The 19,997-nt window shown below is 54.1% G+C and overlaps 6 protein-coding genes across 6 annotated transcripts; 4 read left to right on the forward strand and 2 right to left on the reverse strand.

Moving 5' to 3' along the window:
* Positions 1–1,776: 1,776 nt before the first annotated feature.
* M406DRAFT_358537 (uncharacterized protein) lies at positions 1,777–2,573 on the forward strand. Its single transcript, XM_040923927.1, has one exon. It carries the CDS (start codon positions 1,786–1,788, stop codon positions 2,401–2,403), a length of 618 nt encoding a protein of 205 aa, XP_040771176.1. The 5' UTR covers positions 1,777–1,785; the 3' UTR covers positions 2,404–2,573.
* Positions 2,574–2,610: 37 nt separating this feature from the next.
* Positions 2,611–3,667, reverse strand: M406DRAFT_65492 (uncharacterized protein; the record flags this gene model as incomplete). The annotated part of the gene is made up of 3 exons (XM_040924933.1): positions 2,611–2,628; positions 2,692–3,420; positions 3,476–3,667. 3 exons carry the CDS (start codon positions 3,665–3,667, stop codon positions 2,611–2,613), a joined length of 939 nt encoding a protein of 312 aa, XP_040771177.1.
* Positions 3,668–5,112: 1,445 nt separating this feature from the next.
* On the forward strand, positions 5,113–5,784 carry M406DRAFT_269604 (HAD-like protein; the record flags this gene model as incomplete). The annotated part of the gene is made up of 1 exon (XM_040918018.1): positions 5,113–5,784. The coding sequence occupies one exon, from the start codon at positions 5,113–5,115 to the stop codon at positions 5,782–5,784; it is 672 nt and encodes a 223-aa protein (XP_040771178.1).
* Positions 5,785–6,187: 403 nt separating this feature from the next.
* On the reverse strand, positions 6,188–8,137 carry M406DRAFT_358538 (putative translation elongation factor eEF-1, gamma chain). The gene is made up of 5 exons (XM_040923928.1): positions 8,051–8,137; positions 7,787–7,973; positions 7,739–7,743; positions 7,387–7,467; positions 6,188–7,325 (listed from the first exon to the last, which is right to left on the reverse strand). The coding sequence occupies exons 1-5, from the start codon at positions 8,078–8,080 to the stop codon at positions 6,405–6,407; spliced, it is 1,224 nt and encodes a 407-aa protein (XP_040771179.1). The 5' UTR covers positions 8,081–8,137; the 3' UTR covers positions 6,188–6,404.
* Positions 8,138–8,394: 257 nt separating this feature from the next.
* On the forward strand, positions 8,395–9,686 carry M406DRAFT_296885 (uncharacterized protein; the record flags this gene model as incomplete). The annotated part of the gene is made up of 2 exons (XM_040919281.1): positions 8,395–9,540; positions 9,595–9,686. Exons 1-2 carry the CDS (start codon positions 8,445–8,447, stop codon positions 9,684–9,686), a joined length of 1,188 nt encoding a protein of 395 aa, XP_040771180.1. The 5' UTR covers positions 8,395–8,444.
* Positions 9,687–17,767: 8,081 nt separating this feature from the next.
* Positions 17,768–19,936, forward strand: M406DRAFT_296888 (uncharacterized protein; the record flags this gene model as incomplete). Its single annotated transcript, XM_040919282.1, has 3 exons — positions 17,768–18,611; positions 18,747–19,004; positions 19,075–19,936. 3 exons carry the CDS (start codon positions 17,768–17,770, stop codon positions 19,140–19,142), a joined length of 1,170 nt encoding a protein of 389 aa, XP_040771181.1. The 3' UTR covers positions 19,143–19,936.
* Between the last annotated feature and the right edge of the window lie 61 nt (positions 19,937–19,997).

Raw genomic sequence — 19,997 nt, forward strand, 5'->3', positions numbered from 1 at the left:
TTCTTATGACTTTGGAACACTTATGCAACCAAAAATGAGAGCTTCATACTGTCTTCAATAGCGTGAGGGAATTCACTTCAGAGGATGGGGCTTGTCGACTTCGCCATCGACCTGGCAGCAGTGCTCGGCGCATCCCGCTCAGTGGCCTCAAGGCACGTCGCCCTGAGGCGAGGTCAGCTTGATCGCTATGGGCGGACGTCGAGTGTCGCTGCCGCCTGGAGGTCGAGGCAGAAGGGCCATGAGACTGTCGAGACGGAGCCGAAGACAGCTCGTCGCGATGAAGCTGGCGCCGATTCAGCGGCCCAGAGCGCGGAGCAGGAGCCGGATACGCCCGGAAAGGCGCCCGACGATGCGGCAACCAACATCCTGAGGGAGGGGGTCCCGAGAGCATCGGCTGGCGAGTTCGAGGCTCCCACCGCAGCAAGCAGTCCGAGGGCGCAGGACAATTCGGCCACTACTCGGTTCTCAACGCCGCAAGATGCCAAGGAGCCGGCGAGCCGGCAAATTTCTACGGCATTCCCGACGCCGCAAAATCTCGATCCTGTAAGAGAGGAGACGACGCAAACGAAGGGCAGTGCTGCACAGCCTTCAGATGCCGTCAAAAAAGAGGCTGAGGAGGTTGAGAAATCCATACCGGAGGGCATAAACTTGGACCTCTTTCGGACAAGCCGTGGAAGCAGGCTGAGTCCATTGTGGAAGGGGGATAAGAAGAACCGTCTTGAGAAGCCCAAAATGACTGAAGGCTTTGACCTGAGTGCATTCCGCACTGGCCATGCGTCGAGCATTCTGGAGCAGCTGAATGGGAAAGCAATGCAGGATGGCCCGCCTCCTCCGAGAACCGCAGCAAATGATACAGAGTCCGCTGCTACGGAGGCTCAGTCGGCAGCAATGTATGAGAGTCATCGGGAGACGGAGGAAGTAGAGGTTGCCACGTATACAACTCCAGATCCTACGGCCGATGAAAACAGCGTCAGGCCCACTAGCGATGCAGAGAAGTCAGTCTCGAAAGAAGACGCCTCTGAGATGGGACAGCTCCTGGGCGCCGCAGCAGCAGCGACGCCCAACTATGAGTTGAGGGAGTCTAGAGTGCCATCATCTCGCCTTGGGCGAATATGGAACTATGGAGGTCTGGCAGCAGGCATGTTTGCTGGAGCCATCGGTGAGAGCTTCAGCAGGGTCACCGGCGGAGGAAGCGAGGGCTCCCTCATGCTCAGCCCGGCAAATATGGAGAGACTGGTCGCCAAGCTGTCCAAGATGAGAGGCGCTGCACTCAAGCTCGGTCAGATGATGAGCTTCCAGGACTCCAAGATGCTGCCGGCCCCTATCCAGGAGGTCCTGCAAAGAGTGCAGGATCGAGCAGACTACATGCCAGCCTGGCAACGGGACCGGGTCCTGGCGACCAACCTTGGTACAGAATGGCGACATCTCTTCGATGATTTCGAGGAGAAGCCTATCGCCGCTGCGTCCATTGGACAGGTCCACCGAGCCACACTGCGATCGAACGGCGCCAAGGTGGCAGTGAAAATACAGTTCCCTGGAGTCGCCGACTCCATCAACTCCGACCTGGACAACTTGGGCATACTACTGACAGCCACGAAGCTGTTGCCCAAGGGTCTTTATCTCAACAAGACAATCGACAACGCCCGGACTGAACTCGCTTGGGAATGCGACTACGAGCGAGAAGCACAATGCGCCCAGAGATACCGCGACTTGCTTGCCGCCGAGGACGACGTCTTTCTCGTCCCAAGAATCCACCCCGAGGCGTCTGGCAGACAAGTGCTGACCATGGAGTTCATGGATGGCGTGGGTGTCACCCGGATCAAATCGTTCACGCAAGAGCAGCGCGACTGGATCGGGACACAGATCCTCCGTCTCTGCCTCCGCGAGATCATCGAGTTCCACTTCATGCAGACAGACCCCAACTGGACCAATTTCCTCTTCAACTTTGAGCGGGACCGCCTCGTGCTGCTTGATTTCGGCGCCTCGCGCGAGTACCCCGAGCAATTTATAACATTATATGTGCAGCTCCTCGCCGCAGCCTCGCGTTCGGACCGCGAGACCGTCAAGGACCTCTCTGAGAAGCTGGGCTACCTGACCGGCCATGAGAGCAAGACCATGTTAAACGCACACATTGCCAGCGTGCTGACACTTGCTGAACCGTTTCTGGAGTCCGCGCCCGAGGTCTACGATTTCCGAGACCAGACCATCACGGAAAGGGTGAAGGCACAGATTCCCGTCATGATACGGGAGAGGCTCGCGCCGCCACCAGAGGAGACATACAGCTTGCATCGAAAGCTGAGCGGTGCGTTCTTGCTCTGCGCCAGGCTGGGTAGTCGGGTCAGGTGTCGAGAGATGTTCGAGAAGAGCGTGGCCAAGAGCGGCATTATGGAGCGAAAAGTGTAGTGAAGGTTATTCCTGCATATCGGAGAGCCTCGCAGGTCTCCACAAGGGATACGTCTCTTCAATGTGACATTAGATAGAAAATTTGTGTATAGAGCGCAACACATAGAAAGATCCCACTCACAGCCGTCCACTGTAAGTCGTGGGATAGAATCTGAACTGAGATCCTATTGATATCGCTAAGGATTTTGATTATGCTTGTGATCCATGTCATGTAGATGCCGTGTGCTGTCATACCTCCTCAAACCCCCTTCTTGTCAAAGGCAGCTCTTTCTTCTCCTTCGCTGCAACCTTCTTCCGCTTCTTCTCAATAGCCTTCTCCCGCTGCTTCTCGCTCATGCCTGTGAACTGGTTGACCAGCAACTGCTTCTTCTGCTCTGATTTCTTCAGGTAGAAGGGCTTGGCCTTCTTGCCCTCCTTCACCAACTCCTTCTCCCGCCGTCTGTGCTCCTCCACCACCGCCCTCTCCTTGTCCTTCCTATCCCTCGCTTTCTTTCTACTCTCCATCGACATCAGCGTGCGCTGCAATTTCTCCTTTTCGCCCGGGTTCTTGGCCTTCTTGACTGCTGTCTTTAACTGCCGCATCTCGTCGTCCCGATACTCGTCCAGGAAGGCATAAGCCTTCCGGGCCCGGTCCTCATCAGCCCTGCTGTTACTGTATGAGGACGAGCGGCTGGTGATGAGAGGATCGAAACGGGGATCCCGGGCCTCGAGTTTCTTGACGGGAATGATCTCGCGCTTGCGGCTGACCTGTCGTTTGCTGGTCATCTCCATGGGCGCGTGCTTGCTGCTTCGGGCCGGGGGCTTGTCCCTCTTTGAAGGCACATCCTTTGGTTTGCTAGAGAGGTTGTTGTCTTCACCGTCTGAGTTGTCCTTCGCTTGAGCGGCTTTCTTGTTGCGGCGCCCTGATTGAGGCAACATTGCTTGTGCTTTGGCCAAGGCCCCGAAGGACACTTTGGATGCGTCGACAGAGACGTCCTCCTCTTCCTCCTCCTCGCTGGACGGTCCATCATGGTCGTCCTAGAACACTGTTAGACAATGAAAGGACCTCAGAGTCAAATTTGATACCACTCACAGGCTCCTCAGAGTCAATTTCGCTTACTGAGCCCGATTCTGAACCAATCTGATCCTCGTCGACGTCCTCTTCACTTGGTGCACTGCTGCCCGCCTCGTCCTCGAAGTCATCCAGCTCTGGCTCAGGCTCAGCTCTAGCCCTCACTCGCCTGTCCAGTCCGAGGGACGGTAGTTTTCTCTTTCGCGAATCCATAGTTGTCCTAAAAAGGGGAAAATTAAAAATCCGAACTAAGGAGAAGGGGAGAGACAGAGAGACATACACATGCAGTGCTCACGGTCGATGCGAAGTGTGTTTTGAGTGTGAATGCTCTCAAATTTCGGACCGGGGTGAGTGCGACGGGCAAGGGTAGGCATGTCTCGCTACTTCTGTCTCAGTCTAGCGGCGGCAGTGAAAAAAGTATCGTTACTCATGACTCAGCAGGTGCATTATCGATAAGAACCCTGAAAATGCAAAATCCGCCTGCTTCAAACTTTCCAATGGTGGATCTTTCCTTTCACTTACACATAGTAAACAGCTTTCATCTTATAAGTAACTTGCTTCGAGCGCCTGATTTGGAGTTTCATTTTCGCCAACATCCACCCGGCCTGGAAAAGTTTCGAGGTATCGTTCTCATTCTCATGCCTTGTTCCAAGCGGGCTGCACCACGTTTGTCTCCTCCTTCGATCATGCCACCGAGTTCTTCCCCATTGACTGACGACTGGTCTAGGCGTCTACTTTGTATGAACGCAACACATTCATTTGGTATGGGTGGGAGACTCATAACCATTTGTTCATTTCGTTTCAACAAGGTGGCATCAATACCACGTCTACCTGTTGCAAACAGTAGATCATTCTCATCAAGTCAAACGCCGTTAGGCCTCTCTAAGGAGCCTCCGACGTGGTCACCTCGAAAGTCATCAAACCGTGACCAACGCCAAACACCCCCCCATTTGGGACAGCCGGCTTCCAAAGAACTTCTCCGACTTCGTTCTTCTTCAGATATCTACAAGGTCCACAAATTGACCGCGCCAGACACTCAGCCCAGCATGACCAGGACGAGGCCACGGAGGAGACAGTCCCAGAAGGCTGCAGGACCTGCAGGAGACTCTGCGTCCACGGGAACTCCTGGGTGCGCTCCTCCGACCTCCTCAGGTCAAGATCAGCAAAACAATGCGTTGTTTCCCACGCAACATGATGGCGATCAGCGAGCACGAGCCACCCATCAGTATCCCCCAGATTTGAACGCCAACAAGGGTCTTCATACATTCAATAGCGGAACGGGTTACCATACACCTCAGACAATGGATGGGCTGAACCCGTTCAGCATGGCTCTTGCCCAACCGAACTTGTTCAGTGGGCTGCAACCACTTCCGATGCCTAACATGGTACCCAACATGATGCCCTACATGATGATGGACCCAAGCTTTGGCATGTACCAGCAAGGCGGCTCTCCGAACGCCCCTCCACAAAACAACCCCTACCTGCCGGCAAACCTTCAAAGCTTCTACGTGGGCCATCCATCAGCACAAGCACAACACGCAAGACCATCCATTCCTCCTACGCCTCCTCAAGACAACGGAATGTCCACCCCTACCCAAAGCATAGCCAAGGAAGTGTCTATACCCTCCCGCACCAAGACCGATCGCGATCAGGACCGTATGCCTATAACTGCGCCCAGTGCAGCATCCGGCGGCGTGCCGAACCCCACAGATGCTTACATGATGCGTGCATCCTTTCTGTCTAAGAGGCGCACCCATCCGGGCCCCCTTCTCGTCGTCATCGACCTCAACGGCACGCTCCTGCATCGGCCCAACAAGAGGAATTCGTCCAATTTCAACGCGCGGCATCACGCGCGCCATTTCATCAAGTACTGCGTCGACACCTTCTGGGTCGTCATCTGGTCGTCCGCCCGGCCCGACAATGTCAAACGCATGGTGAACGGCCTCCTGTCCCCCTCAGCGTTGCAGCAAGTCATCGCGGTTTGGGGCCGCGACAAGTTCGGCCTCACAGCGCACGACTACAAGGTCCGCACCCAGTGCTACAAGCGGTTGACGTCCCTTTGGGATGACCCTATGGTACAGAGCTCGTACCCGAGCACGCGGAAAGGCTTCGAGAATGGCTGTTGGGATCAAGGGAACACGGTGCTGATCGACGACTCGGCCGAGAAGGCGCGCAGCGAGCCACACAACGCGATCACCCTCCCCGAGTTCACGGGCGACATGGCCGAGGAGGGAGACATCCTCCCCAAAGTGCACGACTATCTCAACGAGTTGTGCTACCAGGAGGATGTGAGCACGTATATGCGGGCAAACCCGTTCAAGATGGCGTAGAAGCGAGTGCAGCAGCGTGCGCCCCCCACCTCCTCCAAACACTCTTCATCTAGCCAGGTGATTCCTTATGAAGGCCCAAAGCGTGGTTGTAGATAAATTCGTTATGGTATCTGCCTTGGGGATGATGTCTATCTTCAGCAGATCATGGGCAAGTCGAACAACTCGGAAGCCAAGACGCTAGTTGAGCAATGCGGCACCAGAATTCGGGATACATCACTGAACTAGGCAAGGAACGAGGGGTTCTGCGAAGTTCTTCGCCGACATATAGGGGAAAGATTTGGGTGTCATCCTGGTGAGGAGTACAAGGCGTTGGCGGGTTGTTTTGATACCCACTGAAAGAATTGTGAGATGGCGTTATAACATACACACACTGGAAGTCACTGATTGGCATGTCACATAAAAAGGGGGACAAAAAATTTGGTATCCCTCAGGCTATTGCTTCTACTTATCTCGGCTGCAAGACAAGGAGGACCGCTGGACGAAAGCTCTAGCCCCCCGTGACGAATGAAGCAAAGAGTAGATTTATCCCGCGTTCGCAGTCACGACACGACCAACGACGTGGAACTCTTTCCTTTTCACCAAAACATGCCCTGGCATCAAGTCGTGAGAAAACGATTCGCTTATTTGAAGACCTTGCCGGAGGCGTGCTTGTACTCCTTGCCGTCCACGACGACGGGCTTGTCCCACGTCCACTGAGCCTCGACGTAGGCCTTGTGCTCAGGGTTGGTGGGGTCGAGCTTCTCGAACTCGTAGCTCTCGTAGTCGGGAGCGACATCGAACACGGGCTTGAAGTCATCACCACGGATGACGAAGGCGCCCTCGATGACGGAGGCGTTGTTCTCGCCGTACACGGAGGCACAGCCGAAGAGGTACTTGCGGGAACCCTCCAGACGGTTGTTGAAGCCACCGATCAGGTTGTTGGACATGAAAGTCAGGGTGAGCTCGTCGTTGTACTTGTAGCTGCACTTCCAGATGGAGTAGTCGGTAAAAGGAACGTTCTCCCAGAACCACTTCAGGGAGTCGGCCTCATCGTGGTTGGAGTAGTAGCGCTTCCACTCGTCAAGAGCAAAGGAAGACCTGGGCAGAGCCTCGAGAGGGTGCTTGGGCTTGGGGGCCTCAGCAGGCTCCTCCTCGGCAGCGGGCTTGGGAGCCGCCTTGGGGGTCTCCTTCTTGGGCTGCTCGGGCTTCTTAGGGGCAACGTTGGTGAGCTTGGGGGTATCAAGGAGCTCGAACTTGGGGGCCACGGCGGAGTAGATGGCCTGGTTGTAGACAGTCGAGTACCACCGAGAGACGTTGGGGTGCTCCTGACGCCACTGCTTGTCAAAGAAGAACTCGAAGCCACGGGCAATGATGCCGGTAGCGAACAGGTCGGCCAGGGTGATACGCTCGCCAACCAGGAAGGTGTTGTGCTGGAGGTGCTCCTCAACAGTGGCAAGAGCCTTCGCGGCGGACTTGGAGGCGTCGTCGACGTTCTTCTTGTTGTAGGGGTCTCGTCCGAGAAGAGGACGGTACCACTTGCCCAGGGCGGGGAGGACCTCGGTCTGTTGCATTGAGTGTCAGCTTGGTTAGGCTTGCCGGAATGACTGTCCTGCGGGGACGTACGTTGAAGTAGCTCATCCACTTCAGGATGGAGGCGTAATCCTGCTTGGTCTTGCCCAGGAGGGTGGTCTTCTCATTTTGGGACTGCAACCCAAGTCAGCAAATTTGCATTCTTGAGAAGGATAAAACCTTGATAAGGGTGGGCGGTGTGCGGTATGTCGAGTGCGCAGATGCACCAGACCGGGTGAAGACGTACAGTGACTATCTCGGAGTCAGCCAGGTCCTCTCAGCAAGCCTTGGGACAAATAGATGTGCGAGTGCCATTGCGATCAGAAGTGTACATTTTCAACAAAAAGATTGATTCAGTCAGGGATAACATGTATTCTTTTGAAAAAGAAGATACTCATCACGTTGCAGTGCAGTTGTGCGCGAGGTGGCGAAAGGAGCAGCCGGGAAAACCTACTGTAGATGGCGATAGCCATGCACTCGTACAGAGTGTAACCATCCTGGCCCTCGAAGGTAGGGACCTTGCCCAGCTTGTTGAGCTTGAGGTATTCGGGAGTGGGCTTCTCGGTGTTAACCTCAACGATCTCGAGGTCGAGATCGTTGGCCTTCGCAACGGCGCGGATGGCCGTGGAGCGGGGGTTTTGCTTTTCGAGGGCAGCGGCGGGGTCAGCTTTTCATGTCCTCCTACCAGTTGCAGGTTGGTGGAATGTCATTATCTTACCTCGTAGGTGTACAGCTTGCCGAAAGCCATCTTTTCGTTGGTTTTCTTAATGACAAGGTGAGGGTGTGTGGTGGAGGAAGGTGAGTCAAAAGAGGGAGAAGAGGTGGAAGTTTGGGTTTCGTGTGCCTGAACAAAAAAATTGTCCCACCATCACCCCGCAGCTGTCCGTTGAATTCTGCCACTGGTGGAAGCTGCTGTTAGCGCAATGCCGCTGGCGCAGCCCTTGAGAACTAACAGTGGGCCGCATGGGAGACTGATTGGTTGGCGCGGCACCAACCATTTTCTGCGAATCTTGACCTGACTTCACCTCGAGACGTCGACCAGCCGTGCAAAAGATCCGGGCCACCGGCGCAGCTACTACACGTCCGTCATGAGGAGGTAGCAGGCGGCAAATATGGCATCATTACGACCGACTTTGGCCCACCTCAGAGGTCGGTGCCAGAATTCGGCCCCGCAATGGCAACAGCTGCGACACATGATGCAAAGCCTGCAAATCCGTCCTGAGACTCGACACGCAAGGCCGCTCTCGACAACTGCCTCCCGATGCGTTGACGCGGTATCGAGGGACGACTTTGCCGCAGAGAGCCTGAATACAGACCTCGATCCAGAGAGCATGGAGAGGGTGAGGCAGATGATTATGCAAACGCGTATGGACCTCGCTGGGGAAGCGACAGAGAGCGAACAATTACAAACCCGCGACCGACCGGGGCAGTCGCAAGAGCATCGACCAAGAGGGCGGCAGCAGCAGGAGCAGCAGCGCCGCCCTGGGGCTGGTCAATACGGGAAGGGAGATGGCAAAAGAGGCGCCGGAGGTCCAGAAGCGGCAGAGTTGAACAACATCATGTCCGCAGCACACGCTCGGCCTATGCCAGTATCCCCATCCTACTTCTCACGGCAGCCCGAGTTCAACGACAGCTACCTCCAGCTGCAGAAGCTGATGCGAAGATACGCGCATCTGCCAACCGTGCCCTCAGACCAACAAGAGAAGGTGGCCTTCAGGACGCTGAGGGACTACCGGTTGTCCGTTGGTGAAGATATCAAGGCGTCTGAGTACGCAAGGTGCATGACGCTAGTCAAGAGGCTGAACAAGATTCACCCCAAGCTCCAGACGCCGACGTTGAAGGAGGCCACGGGCAAGTTTAAGCGCGACATCAACCCGCACAGCCACAAAGCGAAGGAGATCCCCATCGACCGATTTGGCAGGGCGGTAGGCGTGGGCAAGAGGAAGTCGTCAACAGCTCGCGCCTGGGTTGTCGAGGGAACTGGGGAGGTCCTCGTAAATGGCAAGTCGCTTGCCGATGCCTTTGGACGCATCCACGACCGCGAGAGCGCGGTGTGGGCGCTCAAGGCTACAGCCAGGACGGACAAGTACAACGTGTGGGCGCTCGTCGACGGTGGAGGCACCACTGGTCAGGCAGAGGCCCTGGCTATGGCTGTCGGCAGGGCGCTCATGGCCCATGAACCGGCTCTCAAGCCGGCTCTTCGACGAGGTGAGCACTCATTCTATCAAGTCTGTTCTGGTATCGCGCTAACAAGCTATAAAGCTGGTGTCATCACTCGTGACCCGAGGGGGGTAGAGAGGAAGAAACACGGTCATGTCAAGGCCAGGAAGAAGCCTGCTTGGGTCAAGCGTTAAAGCTGTGATTGTCAACGGATGCCTTTCCACCCTATCATGGCACGATCATGCATTGCAAACTCATCTCCCAACATCAGGGGCGTTGGCTTTGGCGTCAAAGCGTTCGCCAAGGACTAGCATATGCGTTGCACCGGCAGTAGGATACGCTTCGAGGGAGACAAACTTGGAGTGAGCAGCGACGGCGGGGAGCTCTCCCTCAAGATACACAATCGTACGCACCTATCTGTATCATTTCATGTACAAAATACCATGAGCATTGAACACCGAGGTGTTTACTTTACATTCTCGCCCGTTCCCTTCTTCGGTACGTTCCAAGATGATAGGCGCAGACGTGCATAAACGTTATGATACTCTAGACGGGGGTTAGGTGTCAAAACTCTTCACAATCGTCTTTGCTGTTGCAGCTTTGCTGTCGCAACGGAGCCTTTTCGAAAACTCTTAACATGGCTCGGACCTAGCTTGAGACGGACATCACGGCAGACGGCGTCATACCCATCTGATGCTCACTAGTCATGATAGATCAAGTAGGCAAGAGCTCATGTGTGGCAATAAGATGAGAACACGGGCAACAGCAACACACCACTTTGTCCCGTTCAGAGTCGCCCTACATAAAGTCCGTTATATGATGACGTGCTCCGACGTCACCCCTTTCAGTGTTGAGTCCTCTGAGGCGGGTACATGAGTAGGGCGAACGAGCAACCGTGGCTATCCAGGTAGCATCAGAAGAAGCTCGCGTGCGCAATGGTCATTGCAGAGTTACATTATGTGCGAGAATACAGTAGGGTTGGTGATCATGGAAAGACTAGCAGGGCAGTCCGCTGTAGGAGCCACGTTTCTGGAAAAGTTTAGGCACCAAATTGTTTCAAGACGTAAAGTGATGTCTCCTCTTCCCGCTATGACCATTGTTGCTGCCCAGCCCAGAATAGATATATGTCATGTGGGCATCAACTGGACAAGACTCGGAAGCATGGAACACCTGATCACCTGGTGGCTTGCAGCCGCCAGGCGCCATCCCCGACATAAGCAATCGGTTTTGGTCAGCCTCAGCCTCGCCACTAGACGTACTGTATGTAGAATACCAAACTTGCTCAAACATGTGTTTTCGACATTCATTCTGCCCAGACGAGTGCCAGTCGCGAATGTCTGCTGCGGTGCTTGTGCGGTCTATGCGTGATTAGGGGAGGGCCTAGCTCTGTTTCGAATTGGGTGCCCCGAAAGAAAAGATAGTGCTTGGTCATAATGCCTAGTGGCCTGATTCGACCGCGCGCGGACGAGCGGCCGGAGGCTACTCCATTCTCAAAACAAAGCATTGTCAACTGTCCTGAAGAGCGACACCTACTATAGTACACGCTTTCTCTTCCTCCTCTACCCCTCTTCCCATCCGTCTCTCTTCCCGTCTCTTCTTCTTCTCCCAGGTGCGCTATTTCTAGTCATGGCGTAAAGGGTTACGAGTTGTACTAGTGCAGTTCTGGTAACCCGTGTTGTGTTCCGTAACGAGGGTTTAGGCGTCGTGACAGGGCTACAATATAATTGGAATTAGATGGCCTCCCCGAATTCTTGGAACGACTTGGGCTGGTTACAGAGGGTGATTGTGTGGACCATATTATCTCCAGATATGTATCTCTGGAATCAAGCTGGCTGTCGGTGTCCGCCTCACCCAAGGAGACGTGCGACTGGTCGCCTCGTCCACGGGCTGAAGGGGGTCGTCAGCAATGCAGGGGCGCAAGGTAAGTCGCTGCTGGTAAATTGCCCGGGATGACCGGTGTTGCAGAACCCACCGTTATCCAAGCAGGCATGGGCCACTCCATCTTGGCTCGTACCATCGTACTGGGAATCGTGTATGCCGCATGTATCTCTACTGCTATAACGGTATGTTAGGAAACTTGACTTGAAAAAGAATCAATGGGTGATAGGCCCTGGGTCGCTAGTGACAGGCTTGTCCGTAGTGTTGGACAGAGCACTTTAGTGCTAATAACAGGGGAGTCACAGTGGAGCTGCATTACCCGGATTAGGCCCTCCAGAAGTTCAAGACCTTCAATTGAGCGACGCTATTGGGCCAATTTCAAATCAATTAGACCCAACTTACTCGTCCTAAGAAAAAGTTCTTCTCTGCCTCTCCCGCTCTTTCCCATTATTGTACTACTACTATCACCACCTAGTATGTACCACCACCCCTCTTCTTCCAGACTCTCTTTTTTCCCCCTTCCCATTCTTCCCTCTCCCCCCTGTCAGCCTCGTACTCTCTCAACCCACCTGCCGATCCGTCGGCTTCTTTCAAGACCAAGCAGACCAGCCGAGATACCAGGCTAGCCAGATCTGCGATTATCTCGACGCCAAGTTCCGAGACCGACTCGAGCTTGCCGCACGCTGGGACCGCAGCACTGTCACATTGCATTTGCATCTGCTGCATTTTGCATTGCGTTTGGCCTCACCGCCAATACCATCGACTGGTATAGGACGGCTGCCGTGTTGCAGTAGCCGCCCCGCCTCGTCATGCTGTCGGGAGCAATGTTCAGGTCGGCTCTTGCACATCGTGATCCGATCCATCGTGTTCAATGAGGATCAGTTCCCACACGGACAAGGCGTTTGGTCTGGGTGGTGGATCTCATCGCGTATCCACAAGGCCCAGAGGGTACCGTAGGTGGTGCGTGCTTCGGTCCACCAAGTCTACCTCGTGGCTCGAGCCTCGAGCTCCCCAGAGAGCCACTCTCACGAGCCAACCGTCGCAACATCAAGCAAGCTGAGCAATTTCAGAAAGCGACCCACCTAGTCTCACCCTCCCTCCTCCCATTCTTTCTCTTTTTCCTCTTCTTCTCCTCTGTAGTCATGGCCAAGCATTGCGCAGAACGTGACCTCCTCGCTAAGGCGATCGCGTGGAGACTGCAGGCATAGGCACCCTCCTCTCCCCCTTACTGGTCAGTCTGAGCAACCGTTGCTCCTCCCTGCAGCTACTACGTTGTATGTCATACTACATAGTATGTACTAGTAAGAGCATCGGGCGGTGGGGGAGCGGGCAATCTCGACATGTCAACACACCAACACCACCAACTTCTAGGCACACAGGCACACCACCTCTAAAATATGCGAGTCAGACTGCTGAAAGAAGGAAGATCCACGCCCCCGAGGTATTTATACGCCGCCCCCCTGCTCGGCAATCGAGAAAATCTTCCATCCGTGATAGGCCCGTTTAACTACAAAAAAAGGGGGGAGGGGATTTCCTGTCGAGGACCCCTGGCGAGCTGGTGTCAGTGCCTCCAGGCAGATTGGATCCGCTCTCCACAGACCAACAGGACCCGCCGCCTCACCAGGCTTTCAACGACATCTCTTCATGTGCAGATCTTTCTTGTGGTGCAGTTGGGCCGCATGATTCAAGGTTCCCCCGGTGCGAACTCACTTTCGCTATCGGCAGCGACTGCTTCTTAGTGCGTTAGGCTACCTGGAAGACGCTCATACCCCAGCCCGCTGCTCGTGTGCATTTCGCGCTATCGCAGGTATCGCCTGATTTTGCGTTAAGTCGCTTACACTGGAGCTCGCTCGCAGATGCTACGAACAAAATTTTCAACGGTCAGACACGGCTCAAATACCTCTTATACCGATCGAGACAAGCGGTTGGGCATCGACGGCACACACAGCAAGCTTCACCTCCATACTACGTAGCAGTAGCTCCATGTTTCCTGTTGATGCTTGCAGGCCAGGGGTTCCTCTGTGTCTCTGTGTGTGCGTGTGTCTCGCAAGGGGACGCACCAGAAGACCTAACACACATGAACACACACTTACCTTAGGATTGAAGTTGGCACTGGTGTTTCCAGTCGCGCTGCATGCTCTCAGATGGTGGCTCATCAGGCATGCATTCATGGATGACCAGGACGCACCAGCAGTGTCCAGGAAACACAACCTTCCATTTACCCCCCCCTTTTCAAGTCTCCTCCTGAGCGGTAGTTGGACATGGAACCTGCACGAGAATTCGTCCGTATTTATGCCCGGACCTGCCAACCACCCGTTGCTACCACTGACACCAAAATGCTACCCTGCATGGGAAGCAAGGTTCGAAATCTCGCTACTGACTGGTCAACGGTACGGAGATGGGTCTCGACCTGGCATTGCCTGGAAAGCTTCGAGAAGTTGTAGGACGTCAGAAGCTCCTCGCTACCCTGTCAGCTTGAAACCTGGCGCCCTACTCGTGCAGAGAGCCTGCATGTGCAAACATCAGACGTGCATAAGACCCCCAAAGTGGTTGGCGCTCGACTCGAGACAATAGAACGCACTGACTACAACATACAACATCTGGTCACCTCACGCCCACTGGGCTTAAGGTTTACCCCTGCGACATGATGCTGGTCCTTTTAGACTGGTCTGGAGGAGAAATGTGCCGCTCTCACTTTTTCGCTTGCAGGTCATATCCGATCCAGTCTCAGATCCCTGCCTACGTGCCGTCCATCTTCAGGGCCAACCAACACCAATGCAACTGACGATGAATGCTCTCAGCATACTCTAATTCACATTTTGGTCATTGTCCGTCGTCTTCTTCTTCTTCCTTCCTTCCTCTTTTTCTTTCTCCCTCAATCCTAGTCGTGAACGTCTCACCTGCTGCCTATTCTGGATGCGCCTTCTGCCAAGGCCAGTTCATGTTAATGGTGGCAGACCCCGTGGTCCCCCGCCCACCCCCGGTCATCCTTCTCAGTTTTGAGGGAACAGGACCCCAGGTGGCCAGTGTACTGTCGCTACCAGCACGCTGCAGAGAAGCTATGTAAATCTCATCAACGGAAAATAAGCCACCAGGATCGAAACATCCGATCAATGGGCTAACATCGTCCACTGCAACCTGGAGGCCATGCCTCCGGGATCCAGGTCGTAGGAGCAGCAAGAGAGGGTTGCTTTTTCCAGATTTTGATAGATTTGATTAACCAGCATGACCCAGCAGTGCGTATTCGAAGAATAGCCCGAAGATCTCACTACCCTGTCCCACCCTCGCAACCAGCTGGCGTTCGGGATGTCATGCAGCCTTGGACTGGGAAGATGTTCCTGTGGCGTGATGTGCGAATTACCGACATTGGTGCTATTTTGCCTCGTCTTCTCGATAGACTTCCGGCGTGTTCAATAGCCACCGCCAGGTCAATCTCTCTCGGCAGCCTCACTGGCGGACCACGGAATACCCGACGACGGCCATTCGAAGTACGAGACCTGAGACGTCATCCTCGCAAAGGCGACCCGGATTTGTAAATTAATAAAACTTTCAGGAGATGCGCATGAACTCTCCAGGGCTCGCGTATATGGCACATCGACGACAGGTCGATATAGACTAGCCCGCCGTTCTCGTACTGTCCAGTACGTACCCCACGGGCCCTTGAGTCGGTTCAGGTACGTCTTATTTTTCATTCGCAATCAGTGGTGACTCCATCCCTCCACTTCCATCCCATGTGGGAGTAACATACAGTACAGGACTGTGTACACCAAATGTGTACTGGTGGAAGAGGTGAGTTGGGGCGAGGAGGTGAGGTGGGTTTCTGGAGCCTACTATGTACCTTTCAGTTGTACCGTGGTACCATTTAGCTGAGACCGGAAAGCGTCAGCCACGGGCCATGTCACTAGGTACAACCCTTGCCTGCATGCAGCAAAGGGTGACTGCCCAACTAGCAAGCAGTACATATGACGAAAACGGAAGCTGCTGTATGCCTAGGCACCCCAAGTACAGATACAGGCTCGACTTCCTTCTCAGTCAGGAACCCAGACACAAACACAAGACGTGGTCACAGTCACAGACTGTCAACTTGTTCAACTTGTTCAACTTATCCTTCACCTCTCATAATTCGAAATCGAACGTGATCATCCACCTTTCCGTCGTCGAATCAATAGCACTCCAGCCAGGTCCGCTTGATTATCAGTCGTCAACTTTTCCCAAGGGCTTACGCCACAAAAACAGATACGCACCAGCTGACACAGTACCTCGAGTCTGACTCTCTGGGCATCTCCTCAAGCCTCACTGCCATCATCTACTTTGTAAAAACAAAAAAAAAAAAAAAAAAGGTTTCCCCTTCGTCAATTATCCACTTCACTCGCACCAATCAGGTTTTCGACACGACTAAAGAGGTTGTGGTCCAAACTACCAGTGTCTTGGTCAAAAATTGAGACCCCCTGACGGCCAAGCTTCGCCGAGGACTTTACATCAAGACTACGTGCGTGCCTGGGCTGGCGTCCATGTATTCAGGTTAGTTGCACCGAGAAATAGAGTATGTACGCTTCCGACCTGCACATGGATCGCCCGCCGACGAGCAGAACCAGAGACGCCCCCTTTCCTTGTACACATCCTGCAGACCTTGATTTCTCACTACATACCGACTTGCTGAACTGGCAAGGCTTATATATTCTGCTACTAATATTTCTGTGCCACTCAGCCACCGCTCTCCTCTTCTAGGACCTACCTGCCTAGCCTGGTCCTTTCATTTTTCCCCTTCTTTTTTTCTGTGGACCCCCCTCCCCCCTCCTCCATCCCGCTCAGCCGAGAAACACTACAACAAAAGTACTTTGGTACGTGCCTCTGGACAGACTACCCAACCTTGGGCTCCTCGATCTTGTGGGTACTGTGCAGTACCTGTACCTCCTGCAGCAGCTCTACCATTTGGAAGGGGGACCGCAAGCTTCAAAATACAACCCTACCTTCTGGGTTGACCATCCCTACCTCACCTCACTCCAACCCACAGGCGCCCAATCTTTCCTCTCACGCCCCCTCGTGTGACCTCAATCACCACAGCTCTTCTCGATCTTACAATTGCTTCTGTTCAGAAGAGGCGGCCGGCGGCCGGCGATCCAGGGTTCTGTCTGTGATCACCATCGCCCTGTCAATATTTGCGCCTCGTTGGGCAGCAGCTTGGGATCTGCATGATTTTAAGACGACTCGAGGTGTCTTGTATGTGCCTGATCTAGTTTGAGGCGTATACAAAAATTGGGTATTCAAAAGCTACCAGCATTGGAGAAACTCTTCGCCAGGACTGCTTGCTGTCCTTGGTTATAAAACCCGGTCCATCCGCACCTCCCTGAAGCCGGCCAGTCCCTGCCAGGGATTTCCTCTTTCGACCCCGTTCAGGGCCGCACCAGACTCGTTGCCCATCCTCTCCACTGCTGCGACAGCTCAAGCCGCACGGGGGACAAGGCACGAGCAGACACGAGTGAGGAGAAGAGAGAGGACGTCGCGGCGCATCAAGCAGGTGAATCGGACGCCATAGTCATCTGGACTTGCGACTCTCTCTGTCTGTGATACCTTAGTGCGGTGTTCACTGCCCACGAGATACTCGAAAGCCACGGCTTGTCATGCGAGGAGTTGGATGCGTGGCCCGCCGGGATACTCCTAGTTGACCAGCGCCTGCCCTTCGTCAGGTCACCTCGAGGGTTCACGCAATTCGCTCAGTGTTTTTCTGCCGGCACGACAGCTTGTGGGAGCCTCCCACGAACTTCGCGACCTCTAGTTGTGTGCCTGTCGGGACGAGGCATGATCTCTGCTCTTCTAGCGCAAACCGCGCCCATTGCTTAAAGCCATACTAAGTCTCGAAAATAAACCCCTCCAGCTCACCCGCAGTCCGTTTTCGAGTCTTTTTTCCTTTTTTCCCCTCCTCCTCCCCCCCGCCTCTACAACGCGAGACACGACTGCCATACGAACGGCACCACGGCCCCAAACCGGACGGTCCTGTACTGCCTCAAAAATTCTGTCCCGCAATCGTCGACAAACTGTACGACAGAGGCTTAGCGAGAAAGCACCTGTCCCGCATCCGGCGCGGAGGAAGCTCCTAGCAAGCGAAAAGATACACCGCAAGCTCATCCGGTGTTCAACGCCAGATCAGGAACCTTCCCTCGTCTGCACCACCTTCGAACGTTGCGCCGCGTCTCTACCCTCGTCGCGGCGCGATTCTTGATCACCGACGCATCGCAAGACATATTAGACCCCAGAAGCGTGTACCCCAGGACGACAATCGCGCATCCGAGACGCGTCGCAGACTGGCCCTTGTGTGTATTCGCCAGCTCCGTTGCCGGCGCAGCTACGGGTGGGCTCGCCAAACAAGGCGCCGGGAACCAACGCGCTCCCTTGGGGCATGGACGACAACACTCGCCGTAGGAGGCAGAATGAAACGCCTCTCCAGCACAACACCAATAGATATCACCAGACAGTGCAGAACCCGACGCAGCAGCAGGCACACCGCACTATGACTGGCTCCTCCTCCGACAGATATCGGCCTGCCCCCATCAACACTTCACCTCCAGCCGCGGGGCGGGCGGGCTTGAGCGGGAGCTCGGCTGGTTATGGCACCTACTACCAAGAACCCTCGGCCACAAACTTCCCAACAGCAACCGGGATGCAGCAGAACACGATGGGCTACCACCAGTCTGCAACTGGTTACGGACAAGATGCCCGGCAGACGCAGAGCTTTGCCGGTTCGTACAACCCGAACCTGATGTACAATGTACCTCAGGCGGGTGCACAGAGTGCCGTTTATGATACGACGGGCAGCCAATTCGACCTACGGCAGCCCGCAGCTCAGCAGATTATGCCAACGGATGTTACAAACACCTACTTCTCCGGCGAGCCAACGAACGCCACTGCTGCTTCGGCTCTGCAGCAGCAGCAGCCCTCTAGCGCACAAACGACAGCTGTATATCAATCGGGCTCAGCTGACACTAGGAATACCCTGATGAACTATCCGAGCAACATCACCGGCATGGGAACCATGGCGACCCAGGCGACGACAACCGCGCCTGACGTGAGCATGGAGGAGTCCGGAGACTACCAAGCAGGTGCTGATCTCAACCAGGCTTATTCGCAATACCAGGACGCCCTGAAGGAGATATTCTCCAACATCAAGAAAGGAGCTCTGCAGACGGCTGGTGAATCTCTCTCCAACGTGTCAGAGTGGCTCCTGTCTCATGTACACGAACTCGGTATGTCTTGCTCCTGTTGTCTGTTCTCTCTCGATGAATGAACATTTACTTGATTTCTTTCTTCTCTTGTAATTGCTTGGTTCTTTTCCCTTTTTGAAGACGATATCGACTGACCTTGCTATCGTGACCGGGTAGGACTTACTTCTGATGACCAGAGTCTGCACTCGGACAGGATCAAGCTCTGGAATGACTTTAACCATGCCTGGCTCGCCATGTTTCAAGCACAAAAAGATCTCATGGAGTCTGGCATGCAGCTGAGTAGAAATCAGAGCTTGGTTACGGATGAGAATCTTCAAAAGATGGGAGACGAACTCGTCAGACTCTGCGACAACATCGAAAGGCACGGTCTCGTTGATTACCAGTATGGTGTATGGGAGACACAAATTATTGATAGTACGCCCACCTCGCCCCTACGGAAGCTTTAGTGACATACATGCTAACATGATCTCTCCGCCGCAAAAAGTTCTTGAAGAGTGCAAAGAGCTCTACAAGTCCGAAGATACCGCCGCAGCGTCCAGCTCTAGTCGGTAAAATCAATCCTGTGCTCGCCAATCATGAGCTGCGCCAGTACATGAAGTTGCGCTCATATTACTATGCGTTGTTTGTTCGAAAGACAGAAAAGAAAGAAAAAAACACATCGCGCGAACTCAATTTTGATCGTTCTATCTTATTTTCTTTCTCGACTGAAGATGGTTCTGGGAACTGAACGCCTCGGACCGGCTCCACGAGCTCTTGCAGAACTCTTCAAGAATTGATCGTCTGTCCAAGAATTTAACGACGGGCGATCCGGTATGGGGCATTAGGGAGGTCTTAGTGGGCGGGAGGACATGCTTTTCGGAAGGCGCATGGCACTGTGGATGGTCGAAGGGTACTACGGCACAATACATATTGTGACGATGGATTTGTGCAGGGCATCAGATCCCCCGGCAACGAGGAGTTTTGGAGAACCCTCTTTTCCCCCCAAAAGGCGACATTAACAGATCCCTCTTCCTCCCACATCGCGCATAGAATGTCGAGGCCCTCACGGGCACAGTGTGGTTGCTTATTTTTTATTTTATTTCTTTGCTTTTTGCTTAGTGTACGAAAATTGTTTCTTCTCTTGTCTCTCTCTGTCTCTTTCTTCCGATTATTGTTGTAACGTCATTCTTCACGGGAGGGGGGGGGGGTAAAAAAATCACGGGGCTGGCGGGGCGGAAAAACTGAGTGAACTCGGGCGGCGGTAGTTTGATATTGTTTCCTTCTGTTTTCTTTCTTCCCTTCTACCAAGGTTGAGCTGCGCTTTCCCATGTCGATCTATTGCTGACGGCTGGAGGTGGCATTGTCTTTCACCATTGTCCATAGTTCCGATCTTGTTGTTGTTTCTCTCCTCTGCCAGGGTCATTATAG

This window comes from Cryphonectria parasitica (genome assembly GCF_011745365.1).
Source record: "Cryphonectria parasitica EP155 unplaced genomic scaffold M406scaffold_10, whole genome shotgun sequence".
Taxonomy (NCBI): domain Eukaryota; kingdom Fungi; phylum Ascomycota; class Sordariomycetes; order Diaporthales; family Cryphonectriaceae; genus Cryphonectria; species Cryphonectria parasitica.